The following is a 24,235-nucleotide window of genomic DNA, read 5'->3' on the forward strand; positions in this document are numbered from 1 at the left end:
GGAACTGGGTGATCCTTAAATTCTCTTCCCACCCAGCCCATCCTGGGATTCTGTAATTCCTTTATGCAGAATGTCTTCTGCAAACCACTGGTGGGCAGAGCTTGATTCCCTTCTCCCTCGCTCAGTAAGACGAATTTGGGCGAATTTCAATTATATGGAAACACTTTCAGCATGAATTTATGTGTGATAGCACTTGATCCACTTTCCCATCCCTGAGGGAGGTTCCTCTGGTGGCACAGACCCACTGGGATTGCACTTTGTTTTCCAGGGCCAGATGGAGCACAAACTGCCCATCCCTGTTGTTACTTACATTGTCCATGGAATTAATCCCATCCTGCACAGTTTGTGAACGTGTTCCTTGGGCACAAGTCAGGCATTGCACAGGTGATAGCAGGATTTGTGGGGTTGAGCCTGACATTTCAAACCTCCTGGGGGAAAGACTTTGCTTGGTTTAGCGTTTAAATTTCTAAGTGTTTTCTTTTCTGGTGGCACGCAGGAAATAAGAATTTAAACTCTCGTTTTTCATTAGTGGAAAACACAAAAAACTTTCATGGTGCTTTGAATAACTTAAAGGTGTAATTCCTATACTCAGCTGACCTATACATGTCCAATACCTCAAATTACCTATTCTGAGCAGGTTTTTATTGTTGCTGTTTGGACACAGGTTTTATGAACTAACTTTGGAGTCACTGCAAGAAGCCTCCTCTTTATTTTTTTTTTTTCCTCCTTTTCCACAGGGAAGGGGATTTCCAAAGCAAGATGAGTAGAGAAACATCCCTCTGCTGCCTGGTATCTCTGCTTTTGTTGAAGTGCTGCTTGGTTGCTTTGACACTGGTTCCAAAACACCTGTAATGGAACAGTTGCAACTATTTTAGTAGAACTGTGCTGGCAGCCTGCCTGTGGAGATACTTTGGAAAACAGTCCCAGGGAAACGTTTTCCTCCCAGATTAGTCTGATAACAGTCAGTACCTTGATTTTTTTTTTTTTTAATAATATTTATTGAAAGCAATTTAAGTACACGTTTCTTTGATAGGCTGATGTTTGGGGAAGCCGTGAAATTTGGTTGTGCTGTTCTGATTTGAATCATAATCCCATATCAAAATGAAAAAAACTGTGTTTTCACAGTGCAAAATCATCTCCACTTTCAGAGGAGACCTTTGATTTGGAGCTGAGGGATCATTGTATTTATGTGTGTGTATATTTATGTATATAGTTCAAGAATGTCGGGTTGCAAAAGATGCACAGTGAATTTGGATAGATAAAAAAAGGTAATTTCTGCAGTTTCTTGTGGTACAGAATTCCCAGATCCTTGTGCCTTGGCCTAGTCATTCCTGAAGGAGCTATGTGGGCATTCTTACAGAGAATTTATGACATAAAGCTTTAACTTTGCTGATCAACTGTTAGTCTGAGGAATGTAGATGTGAGTTGAGAAGTTGCTTGGTTATAGCATGGAATGGTTTGGGTTGGAAGGGACCTTAAAGACCATCCAGCTCCACTCCCTGCCACAGGCAGGGACACCTTCCACTAGCCCAGGTTGCTCCAACCTGGCCTTGGACACTTCCAGGGATCCAGGGGCAGCCACAGCTTCTCTGGGCAACCTGTGCCAGGGCCTGCCAACTCTCCCAGCCAGGAATTTCTTCCTCATGTCTGATCTAAACCTGCCCTCTGTCAGTTTAAATTTATTGCCCTTTGTCCCATCAGTCCCTGCCCTTGTAAAAAGTCCCTCTCTCAGATCTTATCCCCGTGTTTATCCGTGTGGTGCTTGGACAGCCCTCGGGAATGATGTCCTTTGTTGTTGGTGCTACTGTTGCTGCCCAAACAGTTCAGGGTTAGTCCAGCTCAGCTGAGACCACTGTTACGCTGGAAAGAATTGTTTTCCCTCTCTTCTGCAGGGACATCATTTGTCAGTAAGTGAAGTTACATTCCATTTTAAACAGAAACACCTCAAAATTCAGTCCAGTTATTCAGAACTGTGCAGAAGAGCTGGGGACGGGGAGGTGTGTGAGTGAAGATGTTCCTGGATGCTTAATTACCTTGTAAATTATTGACCTGGGCTCCAGCTCAGAAGGATTTAAGGACTGAATTCCGTCGTGATCTGAAAGAAATTGCCTTCCTAGGATTAAAAATCCTTTGTGCAGACACTTTGGGTGTGGATGTGCATCCTGGTGGGGCACAATCACACTAACCCCTGTAAGTGCCACTGACTACAACCAATAGTTGTACAAATAATTACATACATTATTTATACCTTGAAACGATATAAAAATAACCCAAGGTAATTTTCATACCAATCTAATACTTAAGATAGCTTTACTTATAAAAATAGCCTGGTTGTGTCACCCTTTGATGTAAATCTTCCCTGTTGTATCAGCTCTTTATAAGCACTTTCCTTAATCCAGAGCTGAGAATGCCACTTGTGTGTCAGACTGGGCCTTTGAACAGGCTGGATTGCACTGGGATTACTCACTGGTGGAAGGATCTGGAGGTTAAACATCAGCACAGGCGTCTCCAGCATGTCCAAAGTGAGTCATGAACAGCACAGGCGCTCCATTAGGAATTCCCTGGAAAGCAGGGCTCTCCTCACCCGATAGTAACGTGGTCAGGGAAGCTTTATTTTTGGGTAGAGCTTTCATTGTCCTGGGGCAGGGAGGATGCCCAGAAAGGGGGGAAATGACACCCTTTCCTTGGCTGAAACCAGGGAAGAGGTTGATGTGCACGACTCTGGAGCGTTTGTCTCATCCCAGTGACATCTGTGGTGCTTCAGAATAGACACTGTGTTGGGGTGACTCTCTGAGATGGATTAAAGTTCTCGTGTAAAAGGTGTTTCATGAGGCAAATCAGCCTCAGGTTTCCTCTGGTGTCCTGCTGTGGGCTGAGTATTTACACAGGCCGGGTTGGACAGGGCTTGGAGCAACCTGGGATAGCGGGAGGTGTCCCTGCCCAGGGCAGGACCAAGATGGTCTTCAAGGTCCCTTCCAACCCAAACCACTCTGGGATTCTATGATTCCGTATTTATTTATTTATTTATTTTTAACAGAATTACTTCTGAGGTTGCTCAGAGCCCACTCCAGCCTGGCCTTGAACACTTCCAGGGATGGGGAGTCCACAACTCTTCTGGGCAAAAAGACTTGTTTGTCCACGGTGTGGGATTTTTCTGTGGAAAATTCCAGCGCCCTCAGTGGAAAAGGAGTTGTAAATCCAGTGTGTGCCTCTTATCAGCAAGATGTTTTATTTCATCTAGAGAATAAATCCACAGGGAATTCCATTTACACGTCAAGGGTGACCCGCCTAATACTCGAGAAGCTTTCCTGGGCAGAGTTAAAGTGGGAATCTCCCAGGAACACATTCAAAGAGGGAAAACTGGTCATGATTTACATACAAGAGGGTAGATATTAGGAAGAATATTTTTTTTACAATGAAGGTGTTTGAATATGCAGTAAAGCCTGAGAGCTGTTAAAATGTGTTTGACTGGGGGGGTTATTTTACTTTTGTTTTAAAACAGGGTGAATGTCTCTAACAGGTAAGAAATGGGTTAGAAAGGGCATAAAAATGTTTTGAAATGGGCTGGAGCTTGTGAACTCTTCTAATAGCACTTGTGATATTCCAGGTGGTGGGGAGACCTGAGGGGACGTTAAGAATGAGGCCCCTGATGGTGGAAAACTGGTGAAAGGCAAACCAGCTTCTGTCTTTAAAATGGAAAAAAAAAAGAGAGAGAGAAGAAAATTAAAAGAATAGAAAAATATAGTTGGAAAAGGAAGTAAAACTTACCTTGCAAGTACAGAAAAGATGCTGAAGAATCACAGTTGACCTGCTGGAGCTTTTTTCTGAAGTCTGTAGGAAGAGAGGACACAAACTGATGTGAGTAGAACTTGAAAATAAATAAACTTGGGACTCCTTCCTGTGAGAGTCTTGTTTGGGGTCGTGGTGTAGGAAGGGTGCAGAGCTTTATTCACTGCAATTATGGAGGATTTCATGTCAAAATGGAAGGGCTGGTCAAGCAGAACCAAACAGGTTCTGCCATCAGTGCACTGATGGTGTTTCTGCTGAAAACCTGATTTTAGCAGTGTGTCCTGAGGCTCTGCTAAGTCAGGCTCAGAGTTCCACCGTCCCAAATTCCTGAAAAAACTTCAGGAAGGTTAAAAACCCAGTCTAGGCCTCGATGCCAGCAGGGGGAAATGCCGCTCAGGTGCAGTTCTGTGAAGGGTTTGGGGATTACTGGGAAGCACGAGTGGGTTTGGGATCAAACCAGCTGGTTTGAAAGGGGCCAAAATCCACCATGGGATGTAGAAATGTCCAAAGGAATCCATTAAAATGCAGGAGGAGTTTTGGGGTTGGGGAGGAGGGGGAGGAATTTTGATTAGATCCAAGGAAAAAAGTTTCATATTGAGAGCAGGAAAGCACCAAAAAAAAACCAAAAAAACAAAAACACATGTAGGAACCTTCATGAGCTTTTTTGGAAGCCTTGGCAAGATGTGGCACTTCGGCCTTTTTGTTGGTTGTTCGCAAGTTTGGTTTTTGCTGAAGTCCTAAAAAAGCTGCATTCCAAGAAAAATGAATCCAGGTAACGGAAGGGAAATTAATTCAGCATCTCTGTTCTCTTTTAATTCAATGGAATACTTAGATTTGCCTTTTATATATTAATTTTCTGTGTTGTCCATGAGTCTATCAATCAACATTTCTGGGTATGTGTAACCTTTTTTTTTTTGGGAATACGCTCCTTTATTTTAGAAGTGCTTTAGAGAACTGCTGGTGATGTTTACACAGAATTAGGAGTGATGTTTAATACAGAATTAAATGTGGTAGGAAAAAAGAATCTCTTTCTGTGGCTTATTTGTGCTGTGAAACTTTTATTAACACAGATTTTTATTTTATTAATTATTATTTTTCTGATTTTTTTCTAATGAGAGATGAGGAGACAAACCATCAGGGGTTTTTAGTTGCCTGTAAAAACTGAATAAACATACTGAGAAAAATAATGGAATAAATTTTAGCTTCCTGTGCACTATCACATGGGGAGGAAAATCAAATGAAATTCTCCTTCAGGGGGGAGCAGGAAACATTTTTTTTGACAAAAATCTGCTTTTTAATGCAAAAAAATCTAGTGCTTCAGAGGGATATTGTAATAAGATCTTTTGCCTCAGGCTTTGCTAGTTATAATAATTCAAATAGTTTAATTGATTTCTTGGAGAAAACTCAGCTTGTTTAGATGTCTGCAAACTCTGGCTAAAATAATTTGGCATCCTTTTACTTCCAGCTGAAGAGTTTGGATGAGCATTTTCGGAGCTCAGACAGATCCAGTTTTCAAGTGCAAGGAAAGATTTTTTTTTTTTTTTCTGTGTCTTAAAACTGCTTAAGTTGCTGTTTAAAGCACATTTTCCTGATGTTTGGGAAGAAAACACTCGTGGAAAAAGCACCAGAGAGGGTGGTTTGGAGGCAGAGCAGAGGCTTTGGTGTCACCGTCCCAGGGGCTGCCAAGTGGGACTGATGGAGTTGCATTTGTCTTACAATTGACACCTCCAAGTAGTCATGACCACATATTAATTACCAAACCCTGGCCTGGAGGTGGAGCCTGCAAGGAGCTCATTAATTATGTCTGGATGGATGGTGGGAGAATTTTGCTGGTTTTTCCTGTTTTTCAGAGAAAGAACCACCAGCAACCTGTTACCAGTGGTTATGGAGCTGCTAACTGTGCCAGTGGTAAAAATGAATTTGTTATGACTTTGAGACTCTGATAGACACAGGTGGTCATTTACAAAAACAAAGGTGGAGATTGTGAAGTGTTTTCCCTGAGCTCTCCCTCAAAGGCAGCAACGTGTTAAAGGAAAGACCTTGCTCGTCTAATCCCCTAAGAATCCACCTCCTGCCTCTGGCCATTGCACAGTGCAGGGAAGTGCAAGCCAGGTGGGGTCATGCAGGGCTGGGGAACAGTTAATTTGCCTTGTTTTGCTCCCAAAGTGACTGATTTATTCCGAGTTCCAGGTGGGAGGTGGAAGATGTTCAGTTCGTGCCACGTTACAAATGATCCCGTTCAGAAATCGAATCGTGGAGAGTCAAAGATGTGCTGAGATCTGTTCCTAACAGGCCTTGAGTTAAGCTTCCTGTATCTTTTGGGGGTCTCTGTGAGCCTGTTGGTAGCAGATAAAAATTTAAAGTCTTCCAAACAGAGGGAAGAGCTGAGCACAAGGGGCAGTGTTTTTAAAAGAGGGGATGAGTTTGACAAAGCTGTCTCTGAACACTGCATGAAGTTACTCAGTCAGTGCACAGGCAGCTCAGATGTCCCCTGAGATCTGGGTACCTTTCTTTCCCTCAGTTCTCTTAACTTTATGGTTGGTTTTGATCCACCCTGGGTAAAGTCATAAAATCATAGAGCAGTTTGGGCAGGAAGGGGGTCTGAGCCACCTGGGTTAGTGGAAGGTGTCCCTGCCCTTGGCAAGGGAGTGGAATGAGATGAGCTTTAAGGTCCCTTCCAACCCAAACCATTCTGGGATACTTCGCCCCTTTTTCAACCCCTCCTTTCAAAACCCCGAATAAAACACCCTTTTGCTGCCCTGAGGGTGTTTTTGTGCCCTGAGGAGTGATTTAACACGACGTATCTCTGTGTCTTCAGACCCTTGGGCTGTGCAGCACCTTATCTGCTTTGTTTACTGCCAAAAATAAGCCTATCTTGCAGCTCACCCCTGATAGTTGCACAGAGCTGAAGTGGCTGTGGGGGGAGCCTGCTGGGCTCTCTTCTACCTCCTCTGTCCTCAGCAGAAATCAGTTTTAAATTTAAATTTAAAACGCTGTGATTGCTAATGAGAGTCGGTGTGAATTCCGCTTTTAGGAAATCGTTTAAAAAATTATAAATTTTACTGGGAAATATGGGAATTATGATCTTGAGCCTCTGAGATGGGCTGGAGGTGCAGCTCAGGGGCGTTTTTGCAGACACTTTGTATTCCTGAGGCACAAAGGCGAGGAGATCCATAACCCATTTGTACAGATGAGGTTAAGAAAGGGAGATAGGCGCTTTTTTAACTTGCTGTTTGTTTGCCATTGTACCAGCTCCTGCCTGGGAGGTTATAAATAAACCTACTATTGATCCGATGCCTTTGGAGAAGAATTCCCATGCGGTGTGTAACGCTGATAAGTCGAGTTCCCTAGTCCCTGTGTCACACCCAGCACTTGGCTTTGGGATGGCCCCTCGAGGAGCGGTTCTGACCCACCTTGTCCCAGCAGCCTGACCCCAGATCACCAAAAAACACACCTCTGATGGTGTTTTTTTTTTCCCCCCCACCACCCACCTCCCGTTGCTGGAGTGTCCCAGCGAGTCCCTCAAACGCTGCCCTTTCGCCTCCGTCCTGCGGGAAATTTAATCTCGCCGGTAAATGACACCCGGAGCTATTTTGGAGCTGGGCTGCAGAGGGGAAAGCAAAGCACGTCAGCAATTTGTGACTGGGGGAGGACAACCCAGGGGAGGGGTGGGGAGGGGGGTGGCACAGCCTAACCCTGGGCGGCAAAGCTACTGCTGGGGGACTTTGGGGGGACCTTCTGCCGCACGTCCCTGCCATCCATCGCTGGGGTTTCTGTTTTATTTTCCTGGAGGGGGAAGGGGGGGGGGGAAACCCAAGCCAACATGGTCTCCCCATGTCCTCTGTTCCCCTCTTCCCTCTTCCCCCTTCTGTCATCTCAGTAGGAATCGGCTTTTTCTTACCCTGCCCAGAGCTTTGTTCTCCTCAGACTCAGACAAGACTCCAGGTAAGACCTAAAGCTTCAGCTAAGGAGAGTTGGATTTGGGGGATGCTGGTATTTCCAGCAGGAAGTGGAGAGTGTTTGTAGCTGAGGGAGGGGTGGAGGTTGTTTCTGTGCCGTGCTGGAGTTTGTCTTGCTTTATGAAACAAAATTGGGGATGAAGCTGAAGGTTCAGGGTACAGGTCCATCCCCCCTCTGCTCCAAACCAAATGTGGTTTTTTTTGTTAATTACTTCTGGCCACGTTATCAAGAGAGCAAAGATCATCCTCCAGAGGAGAGGAGAGAAAAATCAGGTTTAAAGCTGTTGATTCTGCTTGATACGTTTTGCCCCCGAATTCGAGACAGCAGTGCTTGGAAAGCCTGGGAAACACGTGGTTCCTGTGGAGAAGCGGCAGCGAGGAGTGCTGTGAAAAGTTTTATTTCCAGGGCATAATCTCGGGGCTGCTTTTCTCTCTTTTTTCCCCCCCCCCCCCCGCCTCGGAGTCCCTGCCCAGTGTCAGCACAGGTTCGCTCTGCAACCCCCCACCCTCCTCCCGGTCCTCTGACGAGAGATGGGCAGAGATGGAGCCCGACAGCTGAGGCTATTTTGGGCCCTCCAGCTCAATGAGGTGGAGTGACTGCAATGACAATGACGTCCACTTGTTAAAATACGGAGGGTTTAGGTCGGAGCCGCTGCTGATTGTCGCCGAGGGAATTCTTTGTCCGGGTGGGAGCGGCGATCCCGCGGCTCCCTCGCATAGGAAATGACATGTGCTGAACCCAGACCGTGTCTGCTTTCCTGGGATCTGCCACAGCTGCTTCTCTCCAGGGCTGGGTGTAAAGCAAAGGCCAGTTGGGTGAAATCTGTAAGGAAGTTTTTTTTTTGTGATGAAATTGCCAGAATTTAAATCGCTCCTTTTCTGTCCCCCGGGTGGCAAACCCAGAAGTTTTGCTTTTTCCTTCCATTCTCACCCCCACAGAGCAGGAAGGGGCATCACTGAGTGCCTGACACCTCCCTGGTGCTTTAGCCTTTTCTTGCTTCAGAGCAGCCTTGTTGCCTGTAGGCTCAGAAAAATAGAAGGGAAAGCTGCTGTCCTGGAATCTTGAGGGGCTGATCTGAGCAGTTTTAGGCCTCTGGAAGTTTCTGGGTTGGTTTCAGAGCTCCATTGGGGGTGGAATCTGAAGTGAAGCCCCCCATGCTGCAAGAAAGCCCGAGTAGGATGGTCCCTTCTCTGCATGGAGCTCTTGGAGCTGTTGGTGTGCGGTTGGAAAGTGCTTAAAAGAAGGATGAGCTTTGCAAGCAACGGGTCTGTTTATATCCAAGAGGAAAGATAATATGTGCTTTAACCACGTAAATCATCCAAGTGCCTTCAGTCTCCCGTGTTTTTCAATAAGTGTGTGGTACTAACATGTCTGGAAGGTGATCTGACTGCCTTGCCCAGGAGCTTTCGCAAACCACGTGATTTACTCTTGGTTCTTTTTGAAATTGTCTAAATGTTTTCGCTCCTTTTTTTCTACCACTCATTGGAAACACCCAGGTTGTTGATAAAGGATTGATAATGGGAGCATGAGGTGAGGCAGGTCCTTTCTGAGTCCCTTGGTGCATTTTTAGCCCTACCCTGAAGGTAAGAGTTGTGAGATGGCCTTGCCTCGAGCAGAGCCCTTTCCCGTGTCAGCCCCTGACCTGCAGTGAACTTTCCCTTAAAGGAATCTCCTGTGGGTGTTGGATGATGATGGAGGCAGTAGATGGCAGGGAGTGCAGAGCAGCCTTGCTCTGGACTGTTAGAAGCTCCTTGCACCAGGCTCAGTGCATTGCAGGGTCTCGGTGTCCGACATCTCCAGTGCAGGAGGTGGATCCACCACGGAAAGCTCATCCAGTGACCTTTGAACGTGCCAAAATGGGTTGTCCCTCACTGAAGTGGAATTCAGAGTAGCCCAGGCTTAAGCCCTGAGTCCAGCTCCTCAGCCACGGATCCCGTTCCTGCTCTGCCGAAACGGGCACGGGATAAATTCTGGGATCTCGGGTTCAGGCGCTGGTGCAAATCTGCGCTTACGCCTGACCTGGGGCTGTGATGGGCAGGCAGCGCTGGGTGTGCTGGTGTGCATTTCACCCCCAGAGCACACTGTCTGCTGTGGTGGCTCCCACCAGAGCCCGTCTGATGTCGCCCAGCCCGCGGCTGACACCGAACACTTGCGCTGTTTTCCAAGCTGTCCTCTCCCCGGGAGGCTGCTGGAAGCAGGAGGGGGTCACTGCTGCTTCCCCTCAGCAGGATTTTAAACATCAAAGGAAACCCACACTTCCCATCTGAAGACCCATCAACTTGCCTCCCCCCCCCCCCCCCGATTGCATTTCCTGATGTTTTCAGGCAGAACAATACACGCAGATATGTCATGTAAACTACAGCAATACCGGCACTGCCTTGATTTTTATCTGCAGCTTCTGTTTTAGTGATGTTCTTTGAAAGCTCAGGATCCAGAGGAGGGAGGTTCCCTGTGAACTTTGCCCTTCCCCTCAGGAAAGGAAGGAGTGCAAGGCTTAGAAGTTGGCATTGCAGAGGAAGTCCTGGAAACAGGAGCTCTAAAGGCAAGAAAAATACCCCAAATCAACATTTTTTTTTTTTTTGACTGGGGCAAAGAAAGGATAAAAGAGGATTGAGAACAGGAGCGTGGTGGGCATTCATGGGGTGTTGAGAGAACCTCAGTACCCTGTGTTTGAACTGTGTTTGTGATCTGTGTTTGGGCTTTGGGGATCTCTTAGGTTTAGGTTTATCCTCGCCTGGGCTTTACACCCCCGAAGTCTCCATTGTGCAGGTTTGCAACTCGTGGCCGCCTTTGCCTCGGGAATATTTTATCAGATGGATTGAATGGTGCTTTTTTTCACTTTACCCAGAGTCAGGGTGGGCAGGATTCCCTTTCTAACCACCAAAGTGAAAGGCTTGGACAGAGAATAATCTGCCACCCCTGTCCTCTCATGCCGAAGGGCATCGTCACAGGTTGCTGATGGCTTGGGGGGCAACAAGCCGTGGGGGGAGACCTCTGGCTCCTCAGGGGTCGTTCAAGGCTGTCCAGGTTCAGATCAGCGTTGAAGAAGCAACATGAAACCAACCCATGGGCCAGCAGAGCACAGTGAAACAGAGCAGGTCAGGGGATGGAGCCAGGCTAGGAGAGCTGGGGGGGTTCACCTGGAGAAGAGAAGGATCCAGGGAGACCTTGAGAGCTCCTTGCAGGGCCTAAAGGGGCTCCAGGAGAGCTGGAAAGGGACCTGGGAGAAGGGATGGAGGGACAGGACAAGGAGGAATGGCTTCCCACTGCCAGAGGGTAGGATTAGATGGGATGTTGAGAAGAAATTGTTGCCTGTGAGGGTGGGGAGGCCCTGGCACAGGTTGCCCAGAGAAGCTGTGGCTGCCTCTGGATCCCTGGAAGTGTCCAAGGCCAGGCTGGAGCAACCTGGGCTGGTGGAAGGTGTCCCTGCCCATGGCAGGGAGTGGATCTGGATGAGCTTTAAGGTCCCTTCCAAGCCAACCCATCCTGGGGTTCTGTGGCCCCACCATCAGGACTCTCCGTGACTGTCCTGTCGAGCTCCACCTCCGAGTGCTCGGGCAGGATCTGCAGAAGTCTGTGGCTCTTCCCACTGCAAAGGGACTTGTTTGCTTGTCCAGGGGGAAGCAGGTGTTGGGCAGAGAGTGGAAGTGGAGGAGTCAGGAGTGGGCAGGAGGCCTTGTCTGGCTGCATGGCTGAATTCGGCTCCTGGGCAGTGATTTATTTGCATGATCTGACAGGTCTTCTACTTCTTCTGCCAGAACTTTTCCCCAGATACAAACCAGTGAAAAATTGAATGAATAACAACAGAATTAAAATTACAAGTGCTGCCAGTTTTCCTTTGGCGTGCTCAGAATTACCCCAGATGGGAATGTGATCTCTGCTGCAAATGATTAATCACAGAGGGATTACATGGGGAAATATGACACTGGTAAATGTCTGAGATTTATTGGAAAGGGCATCTGCATTGACTTAGTTTATTCATGCTTTGTTGTCAGTCCTGTCCCTTCCAAGGGAGCTGTCCTGGCACTTGCAGAGAGTTATTATTTCTTTTTTAAGTTCAAGAGTTATTGAAATTTTTTTTTTAAAGTTTAAATGAACATATAAATAACCTAAATCAATGTAATTATTTACTAAGTTGATTGAGAAGTTACAAAGTTGATGAACAAGTTATGCTGCAGAAATATTAAATCTTGTCCTTTCAGCATGTTAAATTTGTTCTCTCCTTACTCCTAAAAATAATTATGAGCATAATCCAATGTGATGCATTTTATCCCCATTTAAAATTAGATAAAATGTGATTTATCTTATGCAGCCTGTCTGGCCTGTTGGATGTTTTGGATACTTCTTACAGCCTCATCCTTGCCACAGGTTAGACTTTCATGCCTGTTACTGGATTTCATGCTCTCAGCACATCATAAAACAAGGGTGTTTTACTCCTTTTTTCAGATGAGGGCTGAAGATCCAATAGTTTGAGTGTCTTTCTCTTATTCATCTAAGTAATTCAATAGCAGCGCAAGGAATAAACTGTGTTTTTCTTTCTGACAGTGTTAGAGATAACTGTAAAAGGTAGTGATGAGCCCTGTTTTCACTGATCCCTGGATTTTCTTCTGGATCCCTGCCATCCATGATGGAGTAAGAAATCACAGTGGGAGGGCCTGTGGTGGAAGCTGTGGGAAGTGCTGGTTACACCACAGGCTCTGGGGTCTTCACCCTGCCCTGGGAGGTCTGGGGACTCCCAGGGATGGAGAGAAGGGAGTTGCAAACACCAGGCAAGTGTTTGGGAGCAGCAGGAGGAGGAGGCTGGGCCTTGAGGTCGCTGGAGAGAAGTGTCTTGGGTGGGTTTGCTGCATCAATGTGGTTCAGGAGCAAAAGCAACAGGCAGCTGGTGCAGCAGCTTCCCTGTGTTTTGAGTGTTCTTCACTATCTGGGGGTACCTGGGGTGTGTTTGGGCACTGCTTAGCACGGAAAACAGAGGAGGAGGAGGAGGATGCACAAGAGCTTTGGGATGGGATCAGCGTTCCTGCTCTTGTAAGAACCAGGCTTTGAGAACCCTCACCACGCTCTGCTCCAGGCCTGGATGCATCTCCTGGGGTCCAGGTGAGGGAGAGAAAGGTGGTTTGAGAGAGGTCACTGTTTGCTGGAAGGTCCCTGGCTGGTTCCCAAGCAGGCTCCTCTCCTGTCCATAACCATCCCAGTGCTCCAGGGACTTCCCCATGGGCAGGGCTCACTTTGGTGGAGAATTGAAGCAACTTTAGTATTTCTTTTTTTTTTTTTTTTCTCTCTTTTTGACGCTGTGGATTTGAATCTGAAATGAGTCAGAGTGACACATCTATCAGAGACAACCAGGGAGGGTAAGACATGGCCATGTCTCCTGAAGATAAATCCAAGTGCTTTGATGACACAGCGCAGCCTGAAGTCCGAGTTAATGGCCGTGGCATTATAATGGACACGAGCCCTGAGCCCGTGATTTCGTTGTTGACTCTTATTTTGTGTAGTGAATGGTGCTGCTGGGCTCTCCAGAGCTGAGCTTGAACCTCAGCATCCCCTTCTGAACACTGACAGGGTGCTTCCCCGAACTAACAGAAGACTCTGATTGTCAATCAGTTGACTTCCGTGGAAATTTCCACTGACTTCAGTGCACTTTGGCTCCAGCCCCAGGCTCGTATCTGTGCCTTCAAACCATTCATGCAGCCTCCCTGCCTGCAGCTTTGCAGGTGTTTATGGAAAAGACATTTTAAAGCTCAAATGAGGGCAGAGTTTGAAGGTATTAAGAGGGACTAAAGGAGTTCAAACTAGTTCACTGATTTCTAGACCACCTTTAGACCAAGAGAGAACCAGAGCTGTGTGTTCGTTGCAATTAGTACTGGAGGTGGCCCATTAACAGAAAGTCAGCCTGTGTTGGCACTAATGGCTTCAAGTCAATCGTTCTTTACCCTCTTAGTGTTTATTAAAAATGGTTTTCCCCCATGATTTTTTTCCCCCTCCCCTCCCAGGTTTGATATTTGAAACCGTTTTCTTTAATCTCCCAAGTTTTGTGGTGGAACAATGAAATTTGCTTCGTGCCAGGAATCAAAAGCAACTGAAATTAGTTTAGAAAGGAACAATCTCATCTAAAGGGAAAAGCCTTTGACTGCTTCTTGTCATTCCATATATTCTTTGGGATGAGAGAGACAGGATAGGACGGGACATGGTAGATTTTTTTTCCTGTTAAATTTAGAAAGAAGTTTTTGCCTTGGATCTGTGACCCAAATGAAGTTGGAAGTTTGGCTCAACAACAGCATCTTCAATGCTAATAATGATCACAGAAAACCACAATTTCCTGAGCTGGAAGAGACCCACAGGGATCATCCAGTCCAGCTTCTGGCCCTGCACAAACACCCCAACAACCCCACCCTGTCCCTGGGAGAGTTGCCCAAAAACTTCTTGAGCCCTTATAACAAACACCATTTGGTGGTTTTGTGACCGCTTTCCCAGTCTTTTGTTTTTGATGGCAATGCACATTTTTCAATCCTCAGCAGCATAAATGGAATGAAAATTGCAATGTTATTCATTTTCATGCACGACTTGCCAGGTACCTCAGCAAGTACATTGTCATATATCTACTGTAAATGTAAGTATTTCGTAATAACTGTCAAGACCATCCCTGTCTTGATATGAAGAAGTAGGAGGGGAGCCAAAAAACAGGGAAAAAAGTGATTTTTCCCAAGGTCATGCAGCAGGTTGATCCAACCCCTACTGCCTGGGGGCCACCAGTGATTTCCACATGAACGTTCATGCACTAACAGGAGCTGGGGAAGAATTGAAAAATGGTGATTTCAGAAGTGAAAGCAGGTTTTTTGGCCCGCTCCTGCTGATTTCTGCTGGAGCTGGAGGGGGATTGTGAGAGCACCTGCCATTGGGTGAGAGAGTGGGTGGATGTGTGGCCAGCAGGGAAACCAAACTGCTGGAGGATTAAGGAGGATATTTCTGTCTCAGTGACTGGTTTTTATTTCCTTTCTGAGTTACAGCACACAGAGCCCTGGTCCTTTTGCTTTTTTGTGGCGCTCTGAAGGTGAAAAAGCACAGATGTGGGAGCAGCACTTGGATCACTCTTGAGTAGGACCATTCCTAAAGCTCAGACAGGAGCTTTCCAGGACAGGGATGTCTGGAATCATGAGGCCAAGGAGATAAAACAGCTTAGAGGGAAATGGTGCATTGCAGTCTTCTGAGTAGGACTTAAGCAATCTGGCCTAGTGGGTGGCATCCCTGCCCGTGGCAGGGGGGTTGGAAATAGGTGATTTTTTAGGTCCCTTCCAACTCAAATTATTCCATGATTCTTTGACTTCCAGAGAGGCTTGGAGCTGGGAAGCTCAAATTCCTTACAGAGCACTGTCAGCACCGTCAGCAGGTCTAATCCTGCTCCCAGGGAGAGTCAGCTGGTGCACAGTCAGTGGTGTCAATGGAGCTGAGAGCAGGTCTTTAGCTGTGCTATGCTTGTCAAAGCAAATCCTACCCAGTCCGTGGAAAAGGTCTCTCGGAGGGTTAGAGGTGGAATGACTCCAGCAGAAGGGAAAGGACATCCAGGAGTGCGTGTAAGGAACAAGTGAAGAAGGAAGGAGTGTTTGTGGGGTCTTGGGGGGAGTGCCCTGAGGGAGGTGGTTGCTGTTGGATTGAGCTCCAGCAGCACAGGGGTGGGTGAAGTCTGTGTGTGAGTGAACAGGGCTGTGAGGATCAGCACCACTGATTGCTTTGGACTTTCGTGGGACACAGTGGCTCCAGAGTTGCCAGGAGTTTTGTTTTTCAGCTCTGCTGGTCCATATCATCAAACAGCTGCAGGTCAGTGCACGGGTCCCCCTGAGGGCAGCTGAGAATAAGCAGGTGATGAAACATCTCTCCTGTAATCCCTAAGCCCTGTGGGGCTCTTCTGGAGAAGGCTGGCACTGTCTGGATTGCTGTGTCCATCCCCTGGGGCAGTTCCTTCACGTGGCTTTGTACTCCTGTGATCATAATCATGGAATAAGAAAATCAGAGAATGGTTTGGGTTGGAAGGGACTGTAAAGATCATGGGGCAGCCACAGCTTCTCTGGGCAATCTGTGCTGTGGCTGCCCATCCCTGGAAGTGTCCAAGGCCAGGTTGGACGGGGCTTGGAGCAACCTGGTCTAGTGGAAGGTGTCCCTGCCCATGGCAGGAGGGTTGGAACCCAATCCAAGATGATCTTGAATGTCCCTTTCAGCCCAAACCATGGCTCTGTGATGGAGGAAGTATCTTGATGTTTAGACAAATCTCTCAGAATTTAATATCTATTTATGTCCTTATGATTACAGAACTTGCCCATATCTTTCCCAGCATTAGTGCAGGTCACTTCCCCAATGCCAAAACTGAAAGGGACCATCCATGTTCCTTCTGTATAAACTGCCCAGAGAGGTCTATTTTGTCTCCCATGGGGAAGTGATCTCCCTTATCCATCAGCAGTTTGTTAACCCCAAATATGAGAAACCTTCAAGGCCAAAAACATTCCAAGGCCTTCTCCCCCAGGCTGAGAAGGACATTGAAAACATGGCTGTCCCAGATGACAAACATCCTGGTGCCACGGGAGTGCAGCAATTCTTTGCTCGCACCCTCCAGTCTGCTCTCTCCTGACGTTTTTTTGTTTCTCCCCGTTTAGGAAGGCAGCCAGGATGGATTACAGCTCCCTCAGCGGAGTGCCCCGCTTCCTGACCCGGCCCAAGGCGTTCATGGTGTCCGTGGGGAAGGACGCCACCTTGAGCTGCCAGATCATCGGGAACCCCGTCCCGGTTGTGAGCTGGGAGAAGGACAAGCTCCCAGTCCAGTCTGGGGGGAGGTTTAAAACCACAGAGGACGGGGATCTCTACCGGCTCACCATCTACGACCTGAGCCTGGAGGACAGCGGGCAGTACATCTGCCGGGCCAGGAACACCATCGGGGAGGCCTTTGCAGCCGTCAGCATCAAAGTGGGGGAGGAGACCACGGTGACAGAGCAGGCCCCTTACTTCATCCAGAGGCCCTCCAACATCAAGGTGACCCTGGGGGAAGACGCCATGTTCAAGTGCAAGGTGCAGGGCAGCCCTCCCCTCTCGGTGAACTGGGAGAAGGACGGGAGGCACCTGCGGAACCAGGCGGAGGCCGGGCGCTTCCAGATCGAGTCCGCCGGCGAGTCCAACGCCCTGACCATCCAGTGTGCCCGGCTGGGGGACAGCGGCACCTACACCTGCCGGGCCGAGAACCTCATCGGCTCCGCCAGCGCCTCGGCCGCGCTGGTGGTGGAGACGCGCGGCTCCTCCAACCCGGGCGGCAGCGCCAACTTCGACTCCGGCTGCGGGAAGACGGCGTCCCTGCTGTCCCACCTGCAGAAGAGGCGGGAGGAGATCAGGAGGATGGATGTCTCCCACGGGACTCTGGACTCCACCTCAGCCCAGGCTTACTCCGAAGGGCTGCCCGGCATCGGCTACGGGCTCTCCCGGGACTACGAGCGGGCCCTGGGACTCGCCAAGGGGGCTCGGAACGCCGCCCTCGGGGCGCTGACCCGCACGTGCAGCGTCACGGAGGGCAAACACGCCAAGCTGAGCTGCTACGTGACGGGAGAGCCCAAGCCGGTGATCGTGTGGAAGAAGGACAACGAGGTCATCTCGGAAGGGCGGCGGCACGTCATCTACGAGGACGACCAGGAGAACTTCGTGCTGAAGATCCTCTTCTGCAAGCAGGTGGACAACGGGCTGTACACCTGCACGGCCTCCAACCTGGCGGGCCAGACCTACAGCTCCGTGCTCGTCACCGTCAAAGGTGGGTGCTCCTGTTTCCCACGGGCCTGCCCAGCGCGCTTGTGGGTTGGGGTTGGGGTCAGGAGCGAAGATGCCACCAAACTCCTGCAGAGGAGGGGGTTAGATGAGAACAAAGGTGAGCTGGATGAGGACAAAGCCCTCCCAATGAAAAGGGGGGTTATACACTTCCCTCACTGGGGAGCTTTTAGGAAGGGCATTAAAGAGGTGCCAGTCAGGGATGGATGATGTAGAACTGGCAGGCTGTGGGAGAGCTGGGATGAACTCCAGTTTTCTGAGCAGGGCTTGGACAACTTGGTGCAGTGGGTGGCATCTGTACCTGTGGCAGGGGGTTGAACACAGGTGGTCTTTAAGGTCCCTGTAAGATCTCTAAAGGTCCTGTCAGTCCTGGTTTTGTAGTAATCTAAGAGATCCATTATTTTCATGCTCTGGATCAGTGGCTGCTAATGCCCTGTCTGACCCTCCATGCTTTAATCACATCTGGGTTTGTATTCCCCGCAGGGTTTGCCCAGACTGACACATGTGCCTTTTAAACAGTAGTAGTGGAAACTCCTCCCTACAAGCAGAGTGTGTCTGGCTGCCTTGGAGGTCCCTTGGGGCACCCACCCCAACTCTAATTACAGTCCATCTCAGTTTTCCTGTACAGTGACCCACCGGCAGCCTTGTTCTTGCCAGGCCTTCAGCCTTTTCCCAGCTTGTGTTCCTGGAAAGCCTGTATTCCCTGTTTGCTCCCAGGAAATCCACCAGGTCCAGGATGACTCTGTTTGCCATGGTCAGTGGTGGGAGAACTTGCCTTCAGAGGGTCCCTCAATGCTGGTGGAGGTCAGACCAAATTCTGAATGGCAACAAAAATGTGACATACAGATTTCATACAATCCCAGAAGGGTTTGATTTGGAAGGGATCTTAAAGATCATCCAGTTCCAACCTCCTCTGCAGGGAGACCTTCCACTAGACCAGGTTGTTCCAAGCCCCATCCAGCCTGGCCTTGGACACTCCAGGAGGCTCTAAATGTTCCAGCTGCTCTCCCATCTGGCAAGGGGACAGCAGGCAGTTTGCAGCCCAGGCAGCACCTGTAAATTAGCTGCCAGAGGCAAAAGGTTTTGCCACTGCAGTGGTAAACCAGATTTTAAAAACCAGACAACCGTGTTTCTCCCTGGCAGCACAAGACACTGGAAATCCAAATGAGCAGGAAACTGCGTTCCATGCTCATCTTTTAAGGCTCTCAGCTTTTTTTTGCTTTTCTAGTTTCCCTTTTCTGGACCTCTCTTTTCATACTATCTTTCCCATCAGTGGCTCAGCGTCCGTCAGTGACACCTGATCCATGGAGCTCGCTGGCACTTGTCCCACCCATTGCTGTCCCTCAGAGGTGCTGAGTGATGCTGGGAAGGACATTTGCCCTCTTCCATAAAGCTGGGATTACCTCAGAGCTGAAGGCTGACCCTGGCCCTCGGGTGGGCGATCACTTCGAGGGTGGCTCAAGCCCCCGTTCCTTGCACAGACAAAGAGCCCCTGCTCTGCCTGTGCTTGTGTCAGTATCCTCTTTGGGTGCAACCTGTTCCAAAGCAGGTGGGAAAGCCTGGGAAGCAGCAGGTCTGGGGGCAAGGACCACGGGAAAAAGGTTATTGATCGATGGATGTCCTTTGTCCAGGGGGTGCCTGTGAGTCAGAGGGATGGAGTGGAAATGTTTATGGGATTGTTTCTTTGTTACCCTGTGCCATGTTTGGCTTTCTATCCAGGCCAAGGCTGCCATGGAAAATCTGCATGTCGTGGTTATAATTAGGCCCTGATAAATGACTCTCCCTTGTGTCACCAGAAGTCTTGGGCCTGTAAGGGGCAGCCCCAGGTGCTTTTGGTCTCTCTGCAAGTAACAGAATGTTTAGACAGCTTGAGATGTTGCATCCACACCATGTGTCCATAGACACACGTACCAGGAAACACAAACTTTATGGATGTAAATATCCTCTGGCATTTTGGTTCGCAGAATTTTAACACAAGAATCTGAGTGAGAATTTTTAGGGGTCTTTTAAAGTTAATAATAAAAAAAGACCCCCAGACTTCCTAGCCCAGCGTCCTGCCTGTAAGGTGGCTCTTAGTGGTCTAAGTGGCATAAGAGTGGACACAAGTCAAAGCTCCAGGATCACAGAATCAGACTTGTTTGGGTTGGAAGGGACCTTAAAGAACCACCTTGTTCCACCACGGGCAGGGACACCTTCCACTAGACCAGGCTGCTCTGTCCAACCTGGCCTTGAACACTTCCAGGGATGGGACATCCACAGAAAACCTCCTGCACTCCATCAGTTTAGATCCTGGAGACCTGAGGACCTACAGGACCCAGGGTCCCAACACATCTGGGAACATTTTGCTGGACTTGTGCCTTAAAGATCATTAAGAAATGAGAAAAAGAGATTTTTCAGCTGTTCCTAAACTAGATTTAGTGAATCAGACTTAAATCTCAAAGGAGAGGCTACAGGGCAGAGAGTCACCCTCCCAGTTAAGGAAAACTGAAACTTGATTAGATTTAGAAATGTGTCCAGAGCAGGGATGCAATCACAGTCCAGACACTGAATGTAAAAGAAGTTGGGAAATTCTTCCCAAGATTAAACCTTTAACAGACCAGACAGTGGGAAGGATGAGAGGAACATGAATAAACCAGGTTGAGTTTCCTGAAGGCTTTGGAGGTTTCCCCAGGCTTGTAAAGTTAGTGGGAAGAGCATTCATGTCTCCATCCTGGGCCAAGCAACTGAGTCCCTGAATAAAGTAATCAGATCCTGTACGGAAAGGTTAAAGGTTGCAAGCCAAAACAGGGAAAAACAGGCTGGTGCTGAGGCCACTTCATTCTCCCTCTGATCTGGAGGCATTTTGGGTGAGTCACACTGGAGATCTGAAGGAGAACTGCAGCTTGAGAAATGTGGAGTTAGTAAAGGAAGCTCGGAAAGCCCAGGGACCAGGAAGGCCAAGGGCACAAGGTGGTGGAAGCTTGTCCATCCATCTTCAGATAGCTCCCCTTGGGAGGATTTTCCATGTCCTTCCTCTCACTGGATCGTTTTTTGGGAGGCAGAGGGAAAACTTGCCCCTGGAATAATCAGTGGAGCACCTGGTAGGACACCATCAATGAGCAAGAGGAAAACGTAGGCGAGTGAGAAGGTGAGGTCCAGCAGACAGATGTGCCCCGGGAAGGTTAAGGAAACATTGGCTTCTCTGCAGGCTGCACCTATTCTTAGCAAAAATATGTGTTAGCAGGATTTACTTCTTAAAAATAACATCATCTCACTGCCAGTTTGCTTGTTATGGACCAAACAAAAAAGCCTATGACACTCTGGAGAAACATCTCCTGGAGACGAGCGGCCAAATTCACCCCTGAGCTGATTTCTTGCTGTTTCCTGCAAACTCCACGAGCTGCCCTTGCTCTGTGCTCCCCCTGTGGTGGGAAGGTGGCTGTGCTGTGGTGGGTTTTGGAGCCACTGTAGCAACTCCAAAAAGGAGTGGGCTGGGTGCATCCCAGACTTTAATTCAGTTTATCAGCTGCTCTCTCTCTGAGGCTCCATTCAGAGTGAGATAAGACTCGTGTGCACATGTCAGCAGGATGAAAGCAAAGTTGTTTTCAGAGGGTATCTGTGACCCCAAGGTACCAAAGATAGCCTTGTACTGACTTTCCTTGGCTGGGAGAGCAGTGCTGTTACTGCAACAGATACTAAAGGGTCAACCAACCCTTCTCTGTTTGTACATTTAAGAGCTTTTTCCTAGAATGGCTTTTTTTTTTTTTTTTCTTCACCTTAGGTGCTGCTTAGTGCCTGTAAAGGGAGAGGGGTTAATGATATGCCCAGTTGCTCCCAGGGTGGGAGTGCACTTGTGTTCTTCTCAGGTGCAGCTCGGATTTCTTTCTGGCCCCTGCTCATTCCGTGTGTTCCCAGGGTCAGCTCCAGCCTCCTTCCCACTGCCTCCAGCTCCTGGAGGCTGCATCCTCCTCATCAGAGCTTTCTTGGTCCCATGGAGTCACAGAATGGTTTGGATTGGAAAGGAATATTAAAGCCAATCTCATTCCAACCCCCTGCCATGGGCAGGGACACTTTCCACTAGCCCAGGTTGCTCCAAGCCCCGTCCAACCTGGCCTTGGACACTTCCAGGGATGTGGCATCCACAGCTTCTCTGGGCAACCTGTGCCAGGGCCTCCCCACCCTCACAGAAAAGAATTCCTTCCTAATATCCCACCCAACCCTGTCAGTGTGAATCCATTTCCCCTTGTCCCATCACTCCAGGCTCTTGTCCCAAGTCCCTCTCCAGCTGTCTTGGATCCTCTTCAGGTACTGGAAGGATCCCCTTGCTTGTCCTATTTCATCCCCCCTGAAAGGGAGCACGGGGTGTTTCCAGAGGGTGATACATGGGATTGCAGGGCAGGAGTCTGAGTTTCCTGTTGGATAAAGGAAAAAGGACAATTGGCATGTGGAGTGTGGGCAGGGCAGGTCTGTGGAACCACAGCTGAAGGCTTTTCAAGGCAAGGCTTTGACTTGCCTTAAATCAAGGTGCATTAAGGCAAAGCATATATTTATATATATATATATATTTTTTTTTAAATGACCAAGTTGACCTGGTGAATGAGTGTCATCATGTTCTTGAACATCCTGTATGGGTTTAATCTCAGTCTGGCTTTAATCTCAGGACAACAGCCAACGTAGTCAATAGCACTGTTCCCTCCAGGTGTCCTGTCAACCCTTCAGAGTCTGAGATCTTACTTGAATTGAGAGAGGGGAGCTGTATATCAGATATTGGGAGGAAATTCTTTGCTGTGAGTGTGGTGGGGCAGAATGGAGCCTCCAAAAAAGGCTGGGAGCTGGCCCAGTAGTTATCAGAAGGTGAGGGTACATATCAAGACATGATCTCTCATGAAGGATGAGTGGTGATGCCTCAGCACTGGCTAATCCAAGTCTGTGACCTGACTGTGGCACCAGCTGTCCAATTCCCCTTTCTCCACTTTTGGTCTGGGGTATCAGGGTGATGTCACTGCTCAGCTGTCACTGGAACTGAACATGGTTCAGTTCATAGAATGACTTCCCTCGCTGTCATGCAGCTGTTGTGTGTGTTTGATCCACACTCTGGTTTCTCCCTAAGCCAGAGCTCTGCAGCCCCACTGCTGGAGGGAGGAAGAGGCACTTGGGAGACTTGGGCTCATTCTCTAGTTCTTTGTCTTTTGCCACTGATAAAAAAGCTGATCCAAGGTCTTTGGTGCTGGTGGGGGAGCACAGAAAACTCCTCCCTCAGTTACTTCTGTGCTTTCCCCACATCAGTCCTGTGCTCAGCCACCTCCTGTCTGTCTGTGCCCTTTCACATCGCTCTGCTGAGCTCACTTCTGCTGCAAGGCCCCTAAAACATTGGTTCTTGCACCAGCTGAGCAGCTCAGCTGCTCACACTCAGCCAGAATCGCTGCTCTGAGCTCTCTCCCATGACCAGGCTGTTTGTTGTTGATCCAACTTTTGCAGGATCCCCTTTAAGGGCTTTTACTCCAACTTGGCCTTGGACACTTCCAGGGATGGGGCAGCCACAGATTTCTGGGCAACCTGTGCCAGGGCCTCCCCACCCTCACAGGGCAGAATTTCTTCCTAAAATCCCATCCAAACCTCCTCTCATCACAACCCCTTGTTCCTCCCTCCCTTCCCGTTTTCACCCTCTGAAGAACCCGCCATCCCCTTCAAGGAAAAGCTGAAGGATCTCGAAGTGAGGGAGAAGGAATCTGCCACCTTCCAGTGCGAGGTGCCCGTTCCTGGGACAGAGACCTCGTGGTTCAAGGAGGAGACCAAGCTCAGGCAGAGCAAGAAGTACAACATCGAGGAGGAGGGCACGTACCGCCGGCTCACCGTGCAGAACGTCACCGCCGACGATGACGCCGTTTACATCTGCGAGATGAAAGAAGGGAGCAGGACCATTGCAGAGCTGTCTGTCCAAGGTAAGGTGGTTTAGATGGGGCAAGTCTTGCCTGCCAAGCATGAGATTTGTGCGTGAAACTCCAGATTGGACCTCGTGAGCGGCGTTTACCACATCCATGTGTGCAGTGGAGTGGAGTCTCTTGGGGTGTGAGGGGAATCATAGATTATCCTGGGTTGGAAGGGACCCGCAAGGATCACAAAGTCCAGCTCCTGGCCCTGCACAGGACACCCCAGCAACCCCATCCTGTCCCTGAGAGTGTTATCCAAACCCTCCTGGAGCTCTGGCAGCCTTGGGGCTGTGCCCACTGCCCTGGGGAGCCTGGTCAGTGCCAACCACCCTCTGTGGAAGAATATTTTCCTAATATCCAACCCAACCCCTCCTCCCCAACACAACTTCGTGCCTTTAAATAAAAAGAAATGGTTGGTCAGTGGGTCCCTGGAGCTCCTGCCAGGGTGTATGTGGGACACAGGGTCAGAGAGCAGGGCAGGTTGAATTTCTGCACAGGGTACGTCACCCTGTGGGGGCCTCTGCTAAAAGAGCCTGCTGAGGTGTCCTGAGCTGCACCCCAGCACGGCAGACTTTCCTCAACATGACCACGAGCACCAGGTGGTTCCCCTGCTACTGTCACACGAGTCTTGTGTGGTGTCCTGTGAACACAGGGGTGAATCTTGTCTGAGGGTGGTGCTGACCACGCTGGGAAGAGGGTTGAGCAGCTGTGGTTTGTGGCCTGATGTGTGGTGCAGGCTGCAGTCAGCACCAGGGTGATTTAGATTGGAAACCAGACCCCCA

At 48.9% G+C, this 24,235-nt stretch overlaps 1 protein-coding gene across 1 annotated transcript in view; it reads left to right on the forward strand.

The window, feature by feature from the left end:
• The first annotated feature begins 7,514 nt into the window (after positions 1-7,514).
• OBSCN (obscurin, cytoskeletal calmodulin and titin-interacting RhoGEF) overlaps positions 7,515-24,235 on the forward strand; it is a 177,530-nt gene continuing 160,809 nt past the window's right edge. The window contains exons 1-3 of the mRNA XM_027897614.1: positions 7,515-7,734; positions 16,395-17,530; positions 23,196-23,465. Coding sequence (XP_027753415.1) covers positions 16,408-17,530; positions 23,196-23,465 — 1,393 coding nt within the window. The 5' untranslated portion in view covers positions 7,515-7,734; positions 16,395-16,407. The remainder of the gene's footprint in view (positions 7,735-16,394; positions 17,531-23,195; positions 23,466-24,235) is intronic.

Source organism: Empidonax traillii, unplaced genomic scaffold (genome assembly GCF_003031625.1).
Source record: "Empidonax traillii isolate 1590-97213 ecotype Southwest subspecies unplaced genomic scaffold, ASM303162v1 scaffold553:size485074, whole genome shotgun sequence".
Taxonomy (NCBI): Eukaryota; Metazoa; Chordata; class Aves; order Passeriformes; family Tyrannidae; genus Empidonax; species Empidonax traillii.